This window comes from Ranitomeya imitator, chromosome 8, assembly GCF_032444005.1.
Source record: "Ranitomeya imitator isolate aRanImi1 chromosome 8, aRanImi1.pri, whole genome shotgun sequence".
In the NCBI taxonomy this organism is placed as follows: domain Eukaryota; kingdom Metazoa; phylum Chordata; class Amphibia; order Anura; family Dendrobatidae; genus Ranitomeya; species Ranitomeya imitator.
The window spans coordinates 43,425,932-43,445,308 of NC_091289.1; the positions used below are offsets into that span (position 1 = coordinate 43,425,932).

The 19,377-nt window shown below is 42.2% G+C and overlaps 2 protein-coding genes across 7 annotated transcripts in view; one reads left to right on the forward strand and one right to left on the reverse strand.

Annotated features, from left to right (window-relative positions):
• Positions 1–19,377, reverse strand: part of IQSEC1 (IQ motif and Sec7 domain ArfGEF 1) — an 816,093-nt gene that overhangs the window by 315,247 nt on the left and 481,469 nt on the right. The window lies entirely within an intron of this gene.
• Positions 1,269–11,244, forward strand: LOC138647428 (uncharacterized). Its single transcript, XM_069736418.1, has 3 exons — positions 1,269–1,607; positions 1,860–2,475; positions 11,095–11,244. The coding sequence occupies exons 1-3, from the start codon at positions 1,270–1,272 to the stop codon at positions 11,242–11,244; spliced, it is 1,104 nt and encodes a 367-aa protein (XP_069592519.1). The 5' UTR covers position 1,269.

A 19,377-nucleotide genomic window follows, 5' to 3' on the forward strand; every position in this document is an offset into this window, starting at 1 on the left:
CTAAGAAAAAAATAGCTTTGTGTATTGATCTCTGACACAAAAGGACCTGCACAGATAAGGTCACGAGGACAATTGTGTGCAGATCCTGAAGCCAAAACGAAAAAAGGTGAAATAGTATTGAAACTTTATTTTCCATAAACAAACAGTACAGGTGAAGATAAGAAACTTTGTAAGGCCGGTTTCACACGTCAGTGGCTCCGGTACGTGAGGTGACAGTTTCCTCACGTACCGGAGACACTGACTCACGTAGACACATTAAAATCAATGTGTCTCTGCACATGTCAGCGTGTTTTCACGGACCGTGTGTCCGTTTGAAAAACACGGAGACATGTCAGTGTTCGTGGGAGCGCACGTATTATACGGACCCATTAAAGTCAATGGGTCCGTGTAAAACACGAACCGCACACGGATGTTGTCCGTGTGCAGTCCGTGTGCAGTGCAGGAGACAGCGCTACAGTAAGCGCTGTCCCCCCAGCGTGGTGCTGAAGCCGCCATTCATTTCTTCTCTCCAGCAGCGTTCACTGGAGAGAAGATATGAAAAATCTTTTCTTTTTTTTGGTGTTTAAAAAAAAGATCCCTGTCCCCAACTCCCTCCCACCCCCTGCGTGTGGTACCCAGTCGGCACACGGGCGGCACACGGATGCCGCACGTGTGCCACACTGATGTGCCACGTGAGCACACGGACACGGATAATTCCAGTACCGATTTTTCCGGTACCGGAATTATCTGGAGGTGTGAGACTGGCCTAATATACGGTTTGAGAAAATCTCATGTATACCTCATTTGAGAAAAATACAACATTCGAGTACGTCTATAAGGCTGCTGTCACACCAGCAGTATTTGGTCAGTATTTTACATCAGTATTTGCAAGCCAAAACCAGGAGTGGGTGATAAATACAGAACTGGTGCATATGTTTCTATTAGGCCGGCGTCACACTTGGCGTAAGACATTACGGTACGTTTTCTACGTCCGTAATACGCGCGTGATACGCCAAAATGTCTCCGTAATCTCTCTCCGTAGTTCTTGCGTCGCCTAGGTGTGGTCGCGTATTTTGCGCATGTACTGGTCCGTGTGTAATCCGTATGTGATCCGTATGGCGTTTTTACCACGCACCATTCCAAAATGGACATTTAACGGTTTTCTGGCCTGCAAATCATTTAAACCATCATTAACAACACTATTTAAGCCCTCGACAACAGGTGTACCCCTCCCATATGCCCTATATGTTCTCAAGCATATTTTGGCTGTGGTATTTGGAGCTCCCAAACATGTCTGACCATGTGTATTTAAGCACAACTCAGCGGGTGTTGCTTCACTGGGTGTTGTCTCGTCGCTTTGGCCAGCCATATACGGTCAATGCAGATCCGCGAAGGAGGAGACAAAGATTGTGGGTCCATCCTCTATTGACCCAACGCCCGAGTAAAGGACATTTCCAGAGACTCTATTCATCTTTGAGGGCCCATCCAGACAAATTTTTCCTGTATACTCGCATGTCCATCAGGACTTTTGACATGTTGCTGGAGATCTTACGTCCTGGACTCACCTATCAGGACACCTGGATGAGAAAAGCCATCTCTGCTGAGGAGCGTCTGCTCCTAACCTTACGGTATGTATTTAGACCTTTTAGATTTTGTTGTGTTGGCCAATGTGTTTTGTCCTACTATGTTTCAGTTCCTTAACTTAGACATGAGGCCACAAGCACATTTCTAAAAATGTGTTTAATATTTGATTATAGTAATACTGTGAAATGTCCCTTTTTGCTTACTCAATAATCACAGAGAAAATTTACTAGACACTTGTGTTTCGTCCTGTTTTCATATTCCTCATGTTCCTTTATTTTGTTTTCCTTGTTTTTCAGCTTCCTGGCCACAGGCTTGTCCTATGCGGGTCTACACCTGGAGTTTCTCATTGGGCGTTCTACCATTTCAGTCATTGTTAGGACAACCTGTTCCCAAATATGGCTGAAACTTAACGAAGTTGTGATGCCAGAGCCAAAAATGGATGATTGGCTCAAAATCGCCACTGGATTCCAAAATACTTGTGACTTCCCTAACTGCATTGGAGCTGTGGATGGGAAACATATCAGGGTGCGTAAGCCGCCGAACTCTGGTTCCCAATTCTACAATTATAAGCAGTTTTTCTCTGTAGTTATGTTAGCAGTTGCTGACAGCAACTACAGGTTTATAATTGTAGACATTGGGGCCTATGGCCGAACTGGAGACTCTAGGGTCTTCAATTCGTCCATAATGGGTCGCCGGCTACGTGACAACCAGTTGAACCTCCCACCACCACAACAACTCCCAGGCTCCAATGCGGAAGCAGTGCCTTTTGTTTTGGTTGGAGATGAGGCCTTCCAACTGACGAGGCACGTCATGAGGCCTTACCCCAGGCGCAACCTTGACCACCGGCGGAGGGTTTTTAATTTGAGACTTACCAGGGCACGGAGACTGGTTGAGTGCGCCTTTGGGATTCTTGTAGCAAAATGGCGTGTTCTTCAGTCTGCAATTCAGCTGAGTGAGGCTTCAATCAATGAAGTGATCAAAGCCTGTGTAATTCTACATAATTTCACCAGAATACATGATTGTTTGTCTACTAATTTGCAAAATCACGTCATGACCAATCATAGTAGGCCTCCCCCATATGTCCCTCCTCGGCGACGTCCCCTTTCTGGCCTAAAAGTTCGGGATGTGTTCACCAATTATTTTTTGAGTCCTCAGGGTGCCACTCCCTGGCAAGACTATGCAATTTTGCATGTGTAATTATTTATGTACCTAAATTTTGCCATTATCAAGTTTGAAAATATGTCTGCTGTGTTTAATTTTTTGACATATGGTTCTGATCATATTATGTGTGTGTGAGTTAAGAAGAATGAACAGAGTGCATACATAGTTTTTTGTTAAGTAAAGGCAATTTTACTTCTTAAACTTGTTTTTGGTTTTTTTGTTTGTTTTGGCATAACCAATCTTTGTGCACAAAAAAGAACAGCTTTTTTTTAACAAAAAAAAAAACAACAAAGTAAAATAAAAGCATTACAGCTTGCTTTTTAAGCACAAACCAAACCAAATGTCTTAAACAAATTAAAAAAAAGTTGTACCCAACATTACAAGTCCTGGTACGTAGGAAGGGGAGAAGTGGATTGGTCTGGGTCACCATCAGATGGCCTTTGCAGGCCCAATTGTCCAGCAGCCTGTGTGGCTGTTATAGTGGCTTGCGGGAAATTCTGCCTGCTCTGATGCTGGCCACTTTGATGAGTGGGGCCTGGATTTGGGAGATAACCCTGATGTTGCAGCCCATATGTGCGGGAATCATACCCCAACCCAAAATGACCATATTGTCCAAACCCAGGTTGGGACCAGCCTCCAGCACTGGGTGCGGACAAGTGGCCATATTGGGATGGTTGATGATATCCTGCAATATGGTGCTGATGTTGCCATTGTTGGTTAGTTGGTGGTTGGGGTGGAGGTGTTGGCTGACGTGGAGGGGGTGCTTCAGATCCTTGGTGCGCATGCTGGCCTTGTAGTCTCGGAGGCCGCAGAATATTTTCAGGTGACATCTGCCACTGTTCAATCATCTGCATCAGATTGTATGGGTTATTTGGAGGGGTGCATGCGTCAATAAGGATCTGAAAACACCCTCTCAAACACAGCCTCAACTCCCGCTCTATGGAGCGTAAATACTGGGCAAGGCTCCGTGTGAATCCCTCCTCCCCATCATCCTCTCGAACCCGGGCCAAATAGTTCATGACCCCAGCATCCACGTTTTGCCTGCTTTGGCGAAGCTCTCTCCTGCGTCGTGCACGCTGGAGTCTGACTGCAGCCTGTGGGGATCGGTCCAGGGCAACAGTTGGGCTGCTGCTATTACCAGGGTCATCCTGGCTAGGTGCTGCTGCTGCAGAAGAGAACTGTGGGCCCTCTGGGTTTTCTTCAGAAGCAGCTGGAGCTGGGTGGGCAGATGATGAAGATGCTGTAGGTCTTGCGCAGGAGGGAGCAGCAGATGGACCAGCCACCTCTTCACCTTCTCCAACTGGGTCAATGACCAGTTCTGAGTCCGACCCTGTCTCCCTGTCAGTGAGGTTAGACTGAGTTCTGCAAAGATAAATTTGACCAGTTACTATGTTTTTTGGAATCATCTCTCAACATTCAAAAATTAACCCATTTTGAGATGTTTTTACTTACGGCCTGAGGTCCATGCTGGGGTTAAGGAAGGTTAGGCGGTCAAAGTAGATGTATTTTTTTTTTTTAGGAGGGGCCCCGGCTCCACTTCTCTCCCGCTGCTGCCTCTCCCTCCTATACTGGTCCCGGATACTCCGCCACCTTGTTGTAACATCATCCACTGAAACAACAAAAAATACACACATTGCTTAGACCATTATGCAGAGTGCTCACACAAGGTGTAATGGAGTACACAGATTGCAATGTAGCATAGAAAGAGGCTTTTGTGGCTCACATTAAGCCAGAATTTCCTCAAAAAAATACAAATTAGGAAGAAAGGCCACAAGGACAGAGTCAGCTAACCTCTATCACAGAAAAACAAATTACTGGAAAACCATGTTATTAAGGGAACACCTGTTCTAAACCTTAATCAAATCCATTTATCATATCCAGCACCATGTATATACTGCTTGGATATATATAACTTTAAGGATGAATTAATAAATTAAGGTTTAGCAATTCAAAGTAGTAAGGGCCTGCTGTTTAGCAAGAACATTACATTGCAAACATGGGTGTACTTACTTATTTGTCGCTGGGCCGCACGTGGCTGCTGGTCATACTGGGGGAAGAGGGACCCACACACGCTCCTCCATGCAGCTTGTTTTACTGCCCTGTTGGCATAGTTGGGGTCTCTTTGGTCCCAGATTTCTGGCCTCTCCTGGATCAAAATGATCAGCATGTCAACATTAATTATGCGGGCCATGCTCAATCTCTCACTCCGTGGAGGCGTGCAGCAGACTTCCGGGTTCACTGTCTGGCTTTTTCAGCTAATTAGCATGTCTCACCTGCCTGATTGATGGCTTTCGAAAGTTCAGGACATCTGCCAGTGAGGTGCGTATTTCTCGCAATGCACACGCATGGTCCGTATGCATTCCGTATTATACGCTCTCCCATAGACTTGCATTGGCGTTTTTTTTGCGCAATACGCTGACAAACGCTGCATGCTGCGATTTTGTACGGCCGTAGAGGAACGTATAATACGGATCCGTAATATACGCCTAAAAGGACTAGACCCATTGAGAATCATGGTGCCGTATGTTTAGCGAGTTTTACGTACGTAGATTATGCGCTCTTACGCACGTAAAACTCGCATGTGTGACGGCGGCCTTATACTTTTCCTCTGATTGTTCCACTCCTGTATTTGACTTACAAATACTGAGGTAAAATACTGACCAAATACTGCTAGTGTGACGGCAGCCTAAGGCCACGTGCACATGTTGAGAATTTATTGAGTTTTTTACCTCAGTATTTGTAAGCCAAAACCAGGAATGGGTGATAAATACAGAAGTGGTGATGTGTTTCCATTTCTTCTGACTGATCCATTCCTGGTTGTGGCTTACAAATTCTGAGGTAAAAAAACTCACCAAATGCTGAATGTGTGACCGTGGCCTTATATACATACTAGAATTTATTCTTCTCTACAAATGCCATACAATTTCTTAGTGAGAGGGGTCAATTTAGCTCAAATTACAGAACTGAAAATCGTAGTGATGTGTTCTTGAGCAATGTCACCAATTTATTTTTAACTGACCAATTTGGCCCTTCCAGTTTAGGGCTCATTTAAGGCCATGTTCACACGTTTAGTATTTAGTCAGTATTTTACCTCAGTGTTTGTAAGCCAGAACCAGGAGTGGGTGATAAATACAGAAGTGGTGCATATGTTTCTATTATACTTTTCCTCTATTTTGTTCCACTCCTGGTTTTGGCTTACAAATACATCACTACGATTTTCAGTTCTGTAATTTAGGCTCGATTGACCTCTCTCACTAAGTAATTGTATGGCATTTGTAGAGAATACGCACCAGAACCGTCACGCCGTGCCTCTTATTAATGCAATGAATAACAGAATAAAACATTGAATAAACTAGACCAGACGAGAGAACATTTCGTTACAAAGAACATCTGAGACATGGAAAACCGCTTTTATACGTAGATGTGAGGCAGAGATAGTGAGGAGCAGCTTATATCCAACACTGAAAGGATAAAAAAATATTGATGTCACGGGTCACTTCTCTAAAATGAATATTCTCTACTAGAACAACACAAAAATTCTATTCTGTGATTTATGGAGAAATTATCTTATTTCTAATTATCTCATCGCATGTCCATGTGGACAACCTGTCTGCCCTGGAATAAGTTATCAGTTGCGTTAGGAAAACGTAAGCATAGAGACCCTCACTGATTATTATGGGGTCTTTTTGGGTTTTTTTTGGGGACTGATTTTACAATGGGAAAAAAATGTCCTGCATGCAGGACTTTTTATTCAATTCTTAAAAGAAAACAGAAACCAGACAGGACCCGTGCTTTCTCTGCATGTGAACAAAGCCTAAGAGCATGAGACGCCGGTATTGTTTTTGTAGCAGAAGAAGCTTCAGGAAAATGTCAGTCTTTTTCCTTTTCTACGACGTTTTTGTGGCCATCTTTTTTTTTTCTTTTAATTTTATATATAAGAGAGTGGCAGCTTCCAAATGGAAGAATAGTCAGACCATTTTTTTTAGCTGCTACCCAGCTTTCAAAGCCTGAAGCAATTAATAAAAAAAATTAAAAAAAAACATGTTATCAGAAAGTCTTCTTTCCATTGTAGTGCATCTGTTCATTCATTTTTTTTTTTTACATTTATTAAGCACTTTTTAGATGGGGTTCCTGAAGTTGCTCCACCATCATTTTTGTGCTCATTTGACGGCATCTTTTGCCTATATCTTTTATTACGGATCCACCCGAAGAATGAACATGTTTCTACTTTTAACCACTTCAGGGTTTCCAAACTTTGAAGCGGTTAAAAGAAGCAACAAAATACTGAATGTGTGCATGGCAATATCAATTTGATATTGGTTTGCATTATGACCATTTTTTGCGTAGGTTTCTTGGCACTTCCGGGTAGAATCAGCCTGAAAAATGACGTTGTGTGCACATAGCCACTGAGTGGAAACTCTCCGAATACCTCCTCAAAAACTCATCAAAAATACTCAGTGTGAACACAACCTAAAACTATCACCATAGATAGACTTTTTCAAACTCACGCAACCCCAAGTTCTAGGTAAGGGGCAACTTTCAGAGGCAGTACAAGTTTGGCATGCTCACCTGTTGTGAGTGGGAGGTTGAAGAGGTGTGTTAGGGTTGGGAAGAAGACCGTGGCAGGGTTAGGATGAGGTAGGACGGTAGCGGGTCAAGCATGCAAGTGGTGAGGTGTGATCTTTCTGTGCACAGAAACATTTCTTCAATGTGGTTGGTTGAAAAAAAACAGTGATTCTGAAGCAGAATATCCGTGTACATGTGCGGATTTTACTGCCAATTCACTGTCATTTTTCTGTGAGCTCTGTGGCGGAAATTTTGCCGCAGTATATAGAACTGTGCGGGAAAATAAATCTGCTCGAGATTTACAAATCTGTTGCACGCTCATTCTGTTGCTCAATTGCTGTGCATTTTTACTGTGGATTTAACCTCGCAAGTTAAGCCGCCTGTGTTACAATACCAATACATTTCACAAGAACCCAGTATGAAATATGCCAATAACTGAGATACAAACAGTCCTAGACACATTAAGGCCGGTTTCACACATCAGTGGCTCCGGTACGTGAGGTGACAGTTTCCTCATGTACCGGAGCCACTGACACACGTAGACACAGTGAAATCAATGCATCTGTGCAGATGTCATTGATTTTTTGCGAACCGTGTCTCCGTGTGCCAAACACGGAGACATGTCAGTGTTCGTGGGAGCGCACGGATTACACGGACCCATTAAAGTCAATGGGTCCGTGTAAAACACATACCGCACACGGTACCGCAGTCCGTGTGCCGTGCAGGAGACAGCGCTACATTAAGCGCTGTCACCCCCACTGGTGCTGAAGCCGCCATTCATATCTTCCCTGCAGCAGCGTTTGCTGCAGAGAAGATATGAATAATAGTGTGTAAAATCAAGATCCATGACCCCCACCCCTCCCACCCCCTGTGCTCCCCCCCCCCGCTGTGATTAAAATACTCATCCGGCTCCCTCGCAGCGTCCTGTCCTGGCCCCACCTTCTACTGTATGAGCGGTCATGTGGGGCCGCTCATTTACAGTAATGAATATGCGGCTCCACCCCTATGGGAGGTGGAGCCGCATATTCATGACTGCAATCGACGGCCCCACGTGACCACATACAGTAGAAGGTGCGGCCAGGACAGGAAGCAGCGCCAGCCAGCGAGGGAGCTGGGTGAGTATTTTCATCACAGTTTCTATTGTACTTTTCCTCTATTTGTTCCTCTCCTGGTTTTGGCTTACAGATACTGATGTAAAATACTGACCAAATACTGCTAGCGTGACCGCAGCCTTAAAGGGACAGAATGCTATTTGCTTCCTACAACTCAATAGAGAAAAAGGAAAACCACTTATATTTTCCATCAGATTTGGTATCTTTGATCTTTCTGAAGAAGACACACCACTGCAGAAAGGCTTTACACGTACAAAGACCGGCTTACACAGAAACTCACGAATATAACTTATGCATGAAATGATTTTATTGGGAGATAGGTTATTAAAAAAAAGCCATCTCTTCTTCCTTGCACATATGATGTATACATAATAGCCACTTTTGGACCCGAAACAGCCTTAGGGTATGTGCACACGTCAGGATTTTTTCCTGACAAAATCCTGAGAATTCTGCCAGAAATCCGCGTCCTTTTATTGCGCCGATTTCTTGCGGAATTTGCGCGTTTTTTGCGCAGAATTTTTGCGGAATTTTTGCGGATTTTTTTTTTTCCGGAATGTCCTTTTTGATAGGAAATCCACAAAAAATCCGCAAAAAGAATGAGCATGTCCATTTATTTTGCGGAATGCGTTTTTTTTGCGGAAAAAAATGCTAATATTTGCACAAAAAATGCGGAATGCATTCTAAAAGATAGGATGCATAATAATAGCGTTTTTTTACCGGATTTATAGCGTTTTTATAGCGAAATTCCGCAAAAAAAACGCTAAAAATCCTGACGTGTGCACATACCCTTATGTTCACATCGACTTCAGAATTCCTTTTTTTGTTTGTATTAGGGCTCATTTCCACTTGCGAGTAAAACGGACGAGTGCAATCCGATAAAAAATCGGATTGCACTCGGACCAATGTTATTCAATAGGTGTCTTTTCATTTGCGATTTTTTTCTCAGCCGAAATCGGACTGAGAAAAAAATCGCAGCATGCTGCGATTTGCTGCGAGTCTCGGACGAGACTCGCCAATGCAAGTCAATGGGTGCGATAAAAAAAACGCATGGCATACGGAACATCCGTATTCCATCCGTTTTTTACGGATACCTTACCATTATGTGTCATAGAACACTGTAAATAGTCCTGTAAATGACTGTATAAAAATAGTTGCAGAGAAAAAAAACGGATTGCATACGGATGTAAAACGGATGGTGCGATTACAAAATCGCATTGAACTCGCATCACAAACGCATACTTTTCATCCCTTTTTTCGGTCCAGATTACGGACCGATTTGTCTATCACAAGTGGAAATGAGCCCTTAGGAGCAGAAAAAAATTGAATTTATGGTGTAGGACATATGACGGACATCGGCGGCACAGTCTGACCACACCGAAATATAATGGGGTCCGACTGGCGTCCGTCATGGTGTTTTACCTTGCAGATTTAAATCTGCAGCGTGTCAATTCTTTCAACGTTTTGCAGATTTCACCCATAGTAATGAGTGGGGAAAAATCTGCACCAAAAACACAAGTAAACAAACTCGGAATGGAAGAAGGAGTCTGTTGTACATGAGGTTATGAAAGAGAGGGGCGAAGATTTAGGCTGCCGTCACACGGTCAGTACTTGGTCAGTATTTTACATCAGTATTTGTAAGCCAAAACCAGGAGTGGGTGATAAATGCAGAAGTGGAGCATATGTTTATATTATACTTTTCCTCTAATTGTTTTGGCTTACAAATACTGATGTAAAATACTGACCGAATACTGCTAGTGTGACGCCTTAGTTGAACTCACTGAGTTTTTCACCATGACGTGGCCACGGACTTAATACAGTCTGATCATCTGATCAGAATGTTAAACTAAGAATCTCGTGTCCAGTCTTGTAAAATTTTGCTTAGCTGCAATAGATCAATGTATACGTTTTTTTACGCACAGTCTGTGTCTTTTTTTTCACAACTATGGTAAATAGCAAGCATTTAAACCCTGTGTAGCCAGCTAACTGGAGCAGCGGCTACAGGGAGAAAATTACGTTTTCTTCTCCCTGTAGCGACTCACTTCCAGTTCGGGCACGCTCACATGACCATATTATGCATCCGAGTGTGATCAAACAAAACATAGGCTCATACTCGGACCCATGTTATTCCATGGGACGGCTCACATGTCAGATTTTTTTGGGATCGCGTTCGGCCATGCAAGTCAATGAGTGTGTGGATGCCATCGGACTGTACTTCGATGACATCTGAGTGCAGTTCGATTTCAGCGCACGGACACAATGTCTGAAATTTTGTTCTCCATCTCCTCACAGTGTGCTCTAATTCTCTCATCTGAGAGAATCACATTGCTCTAGGCTGACACTCTGATCAGAATTTGATCACAATATCATTTGCATAATCGGCCTGATTTTCTCATATGAGAAAACCTATGGTCGTTGATCTTAGCCTTATAGACGCAGTGAGGGGGCTGTTACTGATCAGGCTGTTAATCAACGTGACAGATCACAGCTGTAACCTCTCCCTGCACCATCCCGATGAATGGAAGCAAGCGGCTGCAGGAAGAATAAAAACTACATTTTCTCCCTGTAGCCAGCTACACAGGAGTAAACAATATTTACCTGCAGATTACCCCTATATCTGAGGGTTTATAGCTTTTCTGAACATGACAGGTTCCCTTTAAAACAAACCCCATAACAACAATTGCTTCCACAACAGTGTGGTCATATCATGGACATGACTACATGGACAATAGAGGTAGCTGGTATGAAGCCCTTGGAAGATGGTGCCTATGGACCTGGTTCAGTCTATCCCCAGGGTGAAAGTATCTGTGCAGGCCTCCCCTTTACAGAAGAACTGCATTGCTAGTTATCACCTGAGGTGGCATAAAAGGTGAAACAAACACCAGACCCTTCTGTCCTAAGCAAAACTGGTAATATAATGGAGATGCCCAATTTAATATTTGCTAAGGCCACTATATTGTAAAAGTCTGAGGATGGCCGATATATATCCACAGGTGGTCTGGATCAAGAGCTAAACGACCAAATAATGTCCAATTTACTGCATTTTTTTGGTTCTTTTATGTAGCCTGGAAATATGATCATTAATACATTTAATTACAATTACTAAAACAATTGTAATTTTTTTCATATTATTCCCATCCTTCTTCAGGTGGTAAAGCAAACAAAAATTTCCATTTTGCTGAATAATGGGATTTATGAACCATAACATAAAATAAACACTGTATACTATGTATCGTGTCTGTCTGCTCTCTGCTGGATGAGGACAATAAGGCGCCGTGCTAGTGGCAGCCCATTGCAGCAGCAATAGTATTGTTTTGTTTTATTTTGTTTTATTTTACTTTATTTTATTTTGGAATTATTTTTGTTACGTGTGAACCTTTTTCTTTCTGAACCTCAGTTTTTGGTACTCCTAAGGAATTTCTTTTCCCCAGTACCTTCTCCTTCTGAACTTGGATCCGCTGGAATGCTTCCCTTGGATTTATGCTGAACCCTTGGATTTATGCTGAACCCTTGGATTTCCCCTTGGCTGGTTGCTTCTGGGATCCTCTGATTTGTTTCCCCTGGATGCATACTGCTACCCACAGCTTTCTGGATGTATGCTTCTGATCCTTGGCTCCCCTGGAAGGTTTCCCTTGGATGTTTGCTGCTACCCACAGCTATCTGGATTTACAGTGCATTTGTGATCATCTTGCAACCTAGGACTGGTATTATACGCACCTACTGCCAGGCGGCCACTACCTGTCTGGGAATTGGCACAGCTATGTCTGGAGGAGTGCACTGTATGACTCCCTACACGGACAGGCTTAGTGCGACTACCATGGGCAAGGTTTTGATTGATGTCCCTAAGTCTGTTCATAAACGTGTTGCTTACTCAAGGGGCCGACTTCTGGAGCTGCGCAGGCTAATGCCTTCTCCTGCGGTGGGTAGACCACGTGTCCCGTGTGAGGTAAGGCGACCCTACAGAGGCTGCAGAGCGGGCAAAAAACTTAAGGCAAGGCGAAGACGGTTTAAACCTGTAGTTCCGTCCATCATCATGGGGAATGTTCAATCACTGGGTAATAAGTCGGATGAACTGCTGGCATTAATACGGACCCAGAGGGAATACAAGGAATGCAGTTTGATGTGTTTTACTGAAACATGGTTACGTGGCGAGATCCCAGACTCAAGTGTCTCAGTACCAGGATTTCACATGGTCCGGGCGGATAGAGACACTATGAAGAGCGGCAAAAAAAAGGGCGGTGGAGTTATACTCTACATAAACAATGGTTGGTGCAATCAGGGGCATGTGACTGTAAGGGAGCGCCATTGTTGTCCGAACATTGAATTGCTAGCTGTTGGCCTCAGACCTTACTATATTCCAAGAGAATTCTCGCTTGTTACTGCAATAGTGTTGTACATACCACCAACTGCAAACCATGAGGCTGCAGGTGAAGTGCTGTCAGGAGTCATTGCTCGGCTCCAGCTGAAACACCCCAACTCGCTTACTGTAATCTCTGGGGATTTTAACCGAGCTAAAATTTCTACTGCCTTACCTAAATTCTATCAATTTGTGAAATGTACAACACGTGACAATATTACTTTAGACTTACTCTATGCGAATGTCAAGAATGCTTATTCATCCTCTACCCTGCCGCCCTTGGGGAAGTCTGATCACAATCTTGTACTATTGTCACCAGTCTACCAACCTGTTGTTAGAAAACAGCCGGCTACCTTTAAATCAGTTAGAATGTGGTGTCCAACAAATGAACAGGCTTTGCAGGATTGCTTTCATCTTACAGACTGGGATGTGCTGCTTGGGACAATGGACGAGTATACAAATGTTAATGAAGTGGTTGGTAGAGTGACTGACTACATTAACTTCTGCACTGATATGCTGGTGCCCACTAAAAAGATTAGGTGTTTTGCAAACAACAAGCCATGGATAACAAAGGAATTGAAGCATTTGCTCAACAGGAAAAAAAGGCATTTAAAGTAGGTGACAAAGAGGAAATTAAAATAATACAGCATGAATTGAAGCATAAAATAAAGGAGGCCCAGGAAGCCTTCAGAATTAAACTTGAAAAGAAACTGTCCCACAATAATACCAGAGAGGTTTGGTCAGGAATGAAATTACTGACTGGGCTTAAGTTGAGGCCTGAAAATGATCCAGGAACAATGGACAAGGCTAATGAGATGAATGAGTATTTCAACAGGTTCAGCAGTACATGTGTACATGTGCCAACTGATAGTGGAGGGGACCTGGGTGCAAATTCTGCAACATCGATATTGGAGGATGAGCAGACTAATTTTAGAGTATCCGAAAATGATGTGAGGAGGCAGTTTAAGTCACTTAACATTGGTAAAGCTGCAGGACCTGATGGACTCAGTTCACGTGTCCTTAAAGTTTGTGCAGACCAGCTGTGTACTGTCTTTACACGCCTATTTAATGGAAGTCTACAAACACAGAGGGTACCTGTGTTATGGAAAACTTCCTGTCTGGTGCCGGTACCCAAGACTTCTTCTCCTGCAACCCTAAATGACTATCGTCCTGTAGCCTTAACATCTCACGCTATGAAGGCCTTGGAAAGATTAGTGCTTGCTCACTTAAGACCAAGGGTCAATGCTTTTATCGATCCCCTTCAGTTTGCTTACCGACATAGATTGGGGGTGGATGATGCTATCCTTTCTCTGTTACATAGGGTACATTCATTTCTGGAGAATGACGGAGCCACGGTGCGAGCGATGTTCTTCGATTTCTCGAGTGCATTTAACTCCCTGCAGCCACTTTTACTACACAAAAAGATGACTGATATGAAGGTTGAGGAGGGGATGAGAAATTGGATAACTGACTACCTATCAGATCGGCCACAGTTTGTACAGATGGGAGCAGTGGTGTCAAGCAGATTATTGAGCAGTGTAGGTGCCCCCCAGGGAACGGTGCTTGCACCCTTTCTATTCACACTGTATACTTCAGACTTTCAGTATAAATCTGAACTTTGCCACCTTCAAAAATTTTCGGATGACTCCGTGGTTGTGGGATGCATTAGGGGAGATCAGGGGGATGAGGAATACAGAAGTGTGGTGTCGAATTTCGTGGATTGGTGCAATGGTAACTATCTACAACTAAATGTTAAGAAAACTAAGGAGTTGGTGGCCAACTATAGCAGGAGTAAGTTGGAATGCTTACCGATCACTATTGCTGGTCAGGAGGTCGAGCAGGTGGAGAGTTACAAATATTTGGGGGTCCATTTGGATAGCAAACTGGACTGGAGATGCCACTCAGAGTTTGTCTACAAGAAGGGGATGAGCAGACTGTATTTCCTAAGGAAACTGAGGTCTTTTAATGTGTGCAGCAAAATGTTAGAAATGTTCTACCAATCTGTAGTGGCAAGTGCCATCTTTTTTGCAATCACGTGCTGGGGTAGTAGTGTGCGGGCCTCTGATGCTAATAAGCTGAATAAGATTATCAAGAAGGCAAGTTCTGCTGTGGGCTGCAAGCTGGACTCTTTTGGGGAGGTAGTGGAGAGAAGAACTCTGAAAAAGTGTATGGCAATTATGAACAATAATGCACATCCATTATATGAGCTATTCATGAGACAGAAGAGCACCTTCAGTAACCGGCTAATACTTCTGAGGTGTAAGAAGGAAAAATATAGGAAATCGTTTGTGCCAACTGCCATGGGAATGTACAATAATAACATTAGGGTTAAACCACCAAGGTGAAAGTCTACTTATTTCTCTACATTTTAGTTCACTCGTTGTGTATGTCCTATTCTAATGTATAATGTTCTTCTGTCAACAAACTGTCATGTCAACTATGTAATTCCTTTATGATTTTTATGATTTAAGTTGTGCTGCTGTGATACCATAATTTCCCACGGGATCAATAAAGTGTATCGTATCGTATCGTATCTCTATATTTGTAAAACCAAAAAGACTTAAAAATTAATATTTTGAGACTAAATCTCTGACAATTTTAATATATGAGAATAGGAAAGAAATATATCTTGGTACCGTGTTAGCCAGTGGATAGAAAAATATTTAGAATTGAGAGTCCTCAGTGGTTGATACCTTTTAATGGCTAACTGAAAAGATGGTAACAAATTGCAAGCTTTCGAGACTACACAGGTCTCTTCATCAGGCAAAGACTAAAACAAATTCTGAAGAATCACATATTTATGCACAACATAGCTATGTTGTGCATAAATATGTGATTCTTCAGAATTTGTTTTAGTCTTTGCCTGATGAAGAGACCTGTGTAGTCTCGAAAGCTTGCAATTTGTTACCATCTTTTCAGTTAGCCATTAAAAGGTATCAACCACTGAGGACTCTCAATTCTAAATATTAATATATGAGAAAGCATTCATTTCCATACATTAGTTATCATTGGTAATAAGGAAAGCGGCAGGAATGTGAAAATCCAAAGTAAACTATAAAATATATATATATGATATATCTCCCATTCTACAACCCCTGGCAAAAATTATGGAATCGCCGGCCTTGGAGGATGTTCGTTCAGTTGTTTAGGACAAAAGCAGATCACAGACATGGCACAAAACTAAAGTCATTTCAAATGGCAACTTTCTGGCTTTAAGAAACACAAAAAGAAATCAAGAAAAAAAATGTGGTAGTCAGTAATGGTTACTTTTTTTTAACCAAGCATAAGGAAAAAATTATGGAATCACTCAATTCTGAGGAAAAAATGATAGAATCATGAAATTCAAACAAACAAAAAACACTCCAACACATCACTAGTGTTTTGTTGCACCACCTCTGGCTTTTATAGCAGCTTGCAGTCTCTGAGGCATGGACTTAATGAGTGTCAAACAATACTCTTCATCAAACTGCCGCTAACTTTCTCTGATTGCTGTTTCCAGACCAGCTATGCAGGTTGCTGCCTTGTCATGGACCATTTTCTTCAACTTCCATCAAAGATTTTCCATTGGATTGAGATCCGGACTATTTGCAGGCCATGACATTGACCTTATGTGTCTTTTTTAATGGAATGTTTGCACAGTTTTTGCTCTATGGCAGGATGCATTATCAACTTGAAAAATGAATTCATCATCCCCAAACATCCTTTCAATTGATGTGATAAGAAAAGTGTCCAAAATGTCAACATAAACTTGTGCATTTATTGAAGATGTAATGACAGCCATCTTCCCAGTGCCTTTACCTGACATGCAGCCCCATATCATCAGTGACTGTGGAAATGTGCACGTTCTCTTCAGGCAGTCATCTTTATAAATCTCATTGAAACGGCACCAAACAAAAGTTCCAGCCTCGTCTCCTTGCCCAATGCAGATTCGTGATTCATCACTGACTATGACTTTCATCCACAGTCCACCATTGCTTTTCCTTAGCCCATTGTAACCTTGTTTTTTTCTGTTTAGGTGTTAATGATGGCTTTCGTTTAGCTTTTCTGTATGTAAATCCCATTTCCTTTAGGTGGTTTCTTACAGTTCAGTCACAGGCGTTGACTCCAGTTTCCTCCCATTCGTTCCTCATTTGTTTTGTTGTGCATTTCCTGTTTTGGAGACGTATTGCTTTAAGTTTCCGGTCTTGACGCTTTGATGTCTTCCTTGCTCTACCAGTATGTTTGCCTTTAACAACCTTCCCATGTTGTTTGTATTTGGTCCAGATTTTAGACACAGCTGACTATGAACAACCAACATCTTTTGCAACATTGCGTGATGATTTACCCTCTTTTAAGAGTTTGATAATCCTCTCCTTTGCTTCAATTGACATCTCTCATGTTGGAGCCATGATTCATGTCAGTCCACTAGGTGCAACAGCTCTCCAAGGTGTGATCACTCCTTTTTAGATGCAGACTAATGAGCAGATCTAATTTGATGCAGGTGTTAGTTTTGGTTATAAAAATTTACAGGGTAATTCCATCATTTTTTCCTCAGAATTGAGCGATTCCATAATTTTTCCCCTATGCTTGGTTAAAAAAAGTAACCATGACTGACTACCACATTTTTTGTTCATGATTTCTTTTCGTGTTTCTTAAAGCCAGAAAGTTGCCATTTGAAATGACTTTAGTTTTGTGCCATGTCTGTGATCTGCTTTTTCTCTACAAAATTAAACAACTGAATGAACATCCTCCAAGGCCGGTGATTCCATAGTTTTTGCCAGGGGTTGTAATGTGTATATTCCTAAGTAGGATCTTTCTACCTATGAGCACTATCCGTCCTTGTGTATATTCCTAAGTATGATATTTCTACCATTGAGCACTATCTAAAGAAGTGACTTTCTGTCCTTGTCCCATCGGTGCTGTCATGTAACATAATCACATCATCATTAGTGATGGAGAACAGAAACTGGAGACTGGGAATAAATACAGTTGTTTGAAAAAGTGTTTGCCCTTTTCCTGATTTCCTATTCTGTTGCATATTTGTCACACTTAAATGTTTCAGATCACCAAACAAATGCAAATATTAGACAAAGAGAAAACAAATAAGCACAAAATGCACTTTTTAAATGAAGGCCTTTATTATTAAGGGAAAAAGAAATCCAAACCTTCAGGGCCCTGTGTGAAAAAATAATTGCCCACCCTCTTTTCCACCCAGGAAATCCTCCATAAATTAACTGTGGTTTATCACATCTTTGGGAAGCTGAGTTCAAATTCCCTAACCACACGCGGGCCTGATTATTGCCACACATGTTCTCAATCAAGAAATCCCTCTCACAAAAGAGAACATTCCCCATACCCTGCTGGAAAGGAAGATGGCGACTAGTCCCCAGTACTGGATTGCTAGGTCAGGAGAAAGTGTTGGTAGCGAATTGTTTCCCTCCATTTATTTTGACAAGCATACAGCATGATTGCCCATGAACCCTACAAGTGCTTCGAAACACTGCTTCTGCCCTACGAATTACAAATAATCACAATGCTCCATATTGTGTTGCATTCTACTTTTTATATTGCACTGAGGTCACCATACCTTCTTCTTATATGTATTATAGTAATTTACATTTACAGCAGAGGTGTTCATTATGGGAGGAAACAAAACGGCACTCAATGGAGACCGGTTGAGCACATCTACCCTTCCATAGAGTCACCTCTAAAGATGATGCAATTAACATCTTCAAAGGGGAAGAGGACTTGAACTCTAGTGCCATTTGGGTAGCAATTCTAAAAGACCCTTTATTGGGCCTTTAATGATAACCCTTTGATGAGTCTTGCCACATGACTTAGGAAAGGAAGCCAAACCAGAGGCTGTTTGCCCCTCCTCAGTGCAAAGAAGGAGATCAATTTGGTTGAGTGTATGGACTATGGCTGGAGATCTAAGGTGGAACGTTTCTAATTCAAGTCCTCTCCTTCTTTAAAGAGGCTATTAGCACCACATTTAATTTCCTAGTGGAAAATTGCATGTCTTGTAAGTCTCCTTACACTGTCTTTGCATTCTTTACAATGAGAAAATTTCCCCTTAGAACTGTTCAGATGCCTATCATCCATCCAAATCAGGTCTCTTTCTTTTGCACTGAGGGACAAATACCCTGAAGCACATGTCTACAAATGGAGTGCCTAGCTTGGCTTCTTATCCTAAGTCACTTGGGTCGATATTGTATTTTAGGATTGCAACCACAATAGGAGAATTGCATGACCTATAAGCCTCCTTACGTTGGCTTGGCGCTCTGCACAAGGAGAAGCGTTCTCTCTACAGATGAGCGGTATAATAGTAAAAAATGCATTGGCTCCTGAAATTAGAATTCAGTGACTAAATTATTCTATAGTATATATTGGGATGAATTAGCACTAATTGTCCTTAGAGGAGCCCTATTAATGTCAGAATGTACAGCCCCCAGAATTTTTTCCTCAATGTATAAAATGTTGGGAATGTCAACTTTCTTTAGGCTTTATGTAAAACTGGTCTTGTAATGTGTGTCAATTTGTGTATCTATAGTTGGAGTACTAGTCATTGAGATGAAATTGGCTTCCAATAAAAAATATTCCTGAAAGGCCTCAGAACGGTTTGAAAATACAAAACTCTACTTA

Coding starts and splice junctions, on each gene's coding strand:
- LOC138647428 (XM_069736418.1), top strand. CDS start 1,270: ATGTCTGACCATGTGTATTTAAGCACAACTCAGCGGGTGTTGCTTCAC. Junction 1,608..1,859: donor CGTCTGCTCCTAACCTTACG/GTATGTATTTAG, acceptor CTTGTTTTTCAG/CTTCCTGGCCACAGGCTTGT. Junction 2,476..11,094: donor AGTGCGCCTTTGGGATTCTT/GTAGCAAAATGG, acceptor CTTCCACAACAG/TGTGGTCATATCATGGACAT.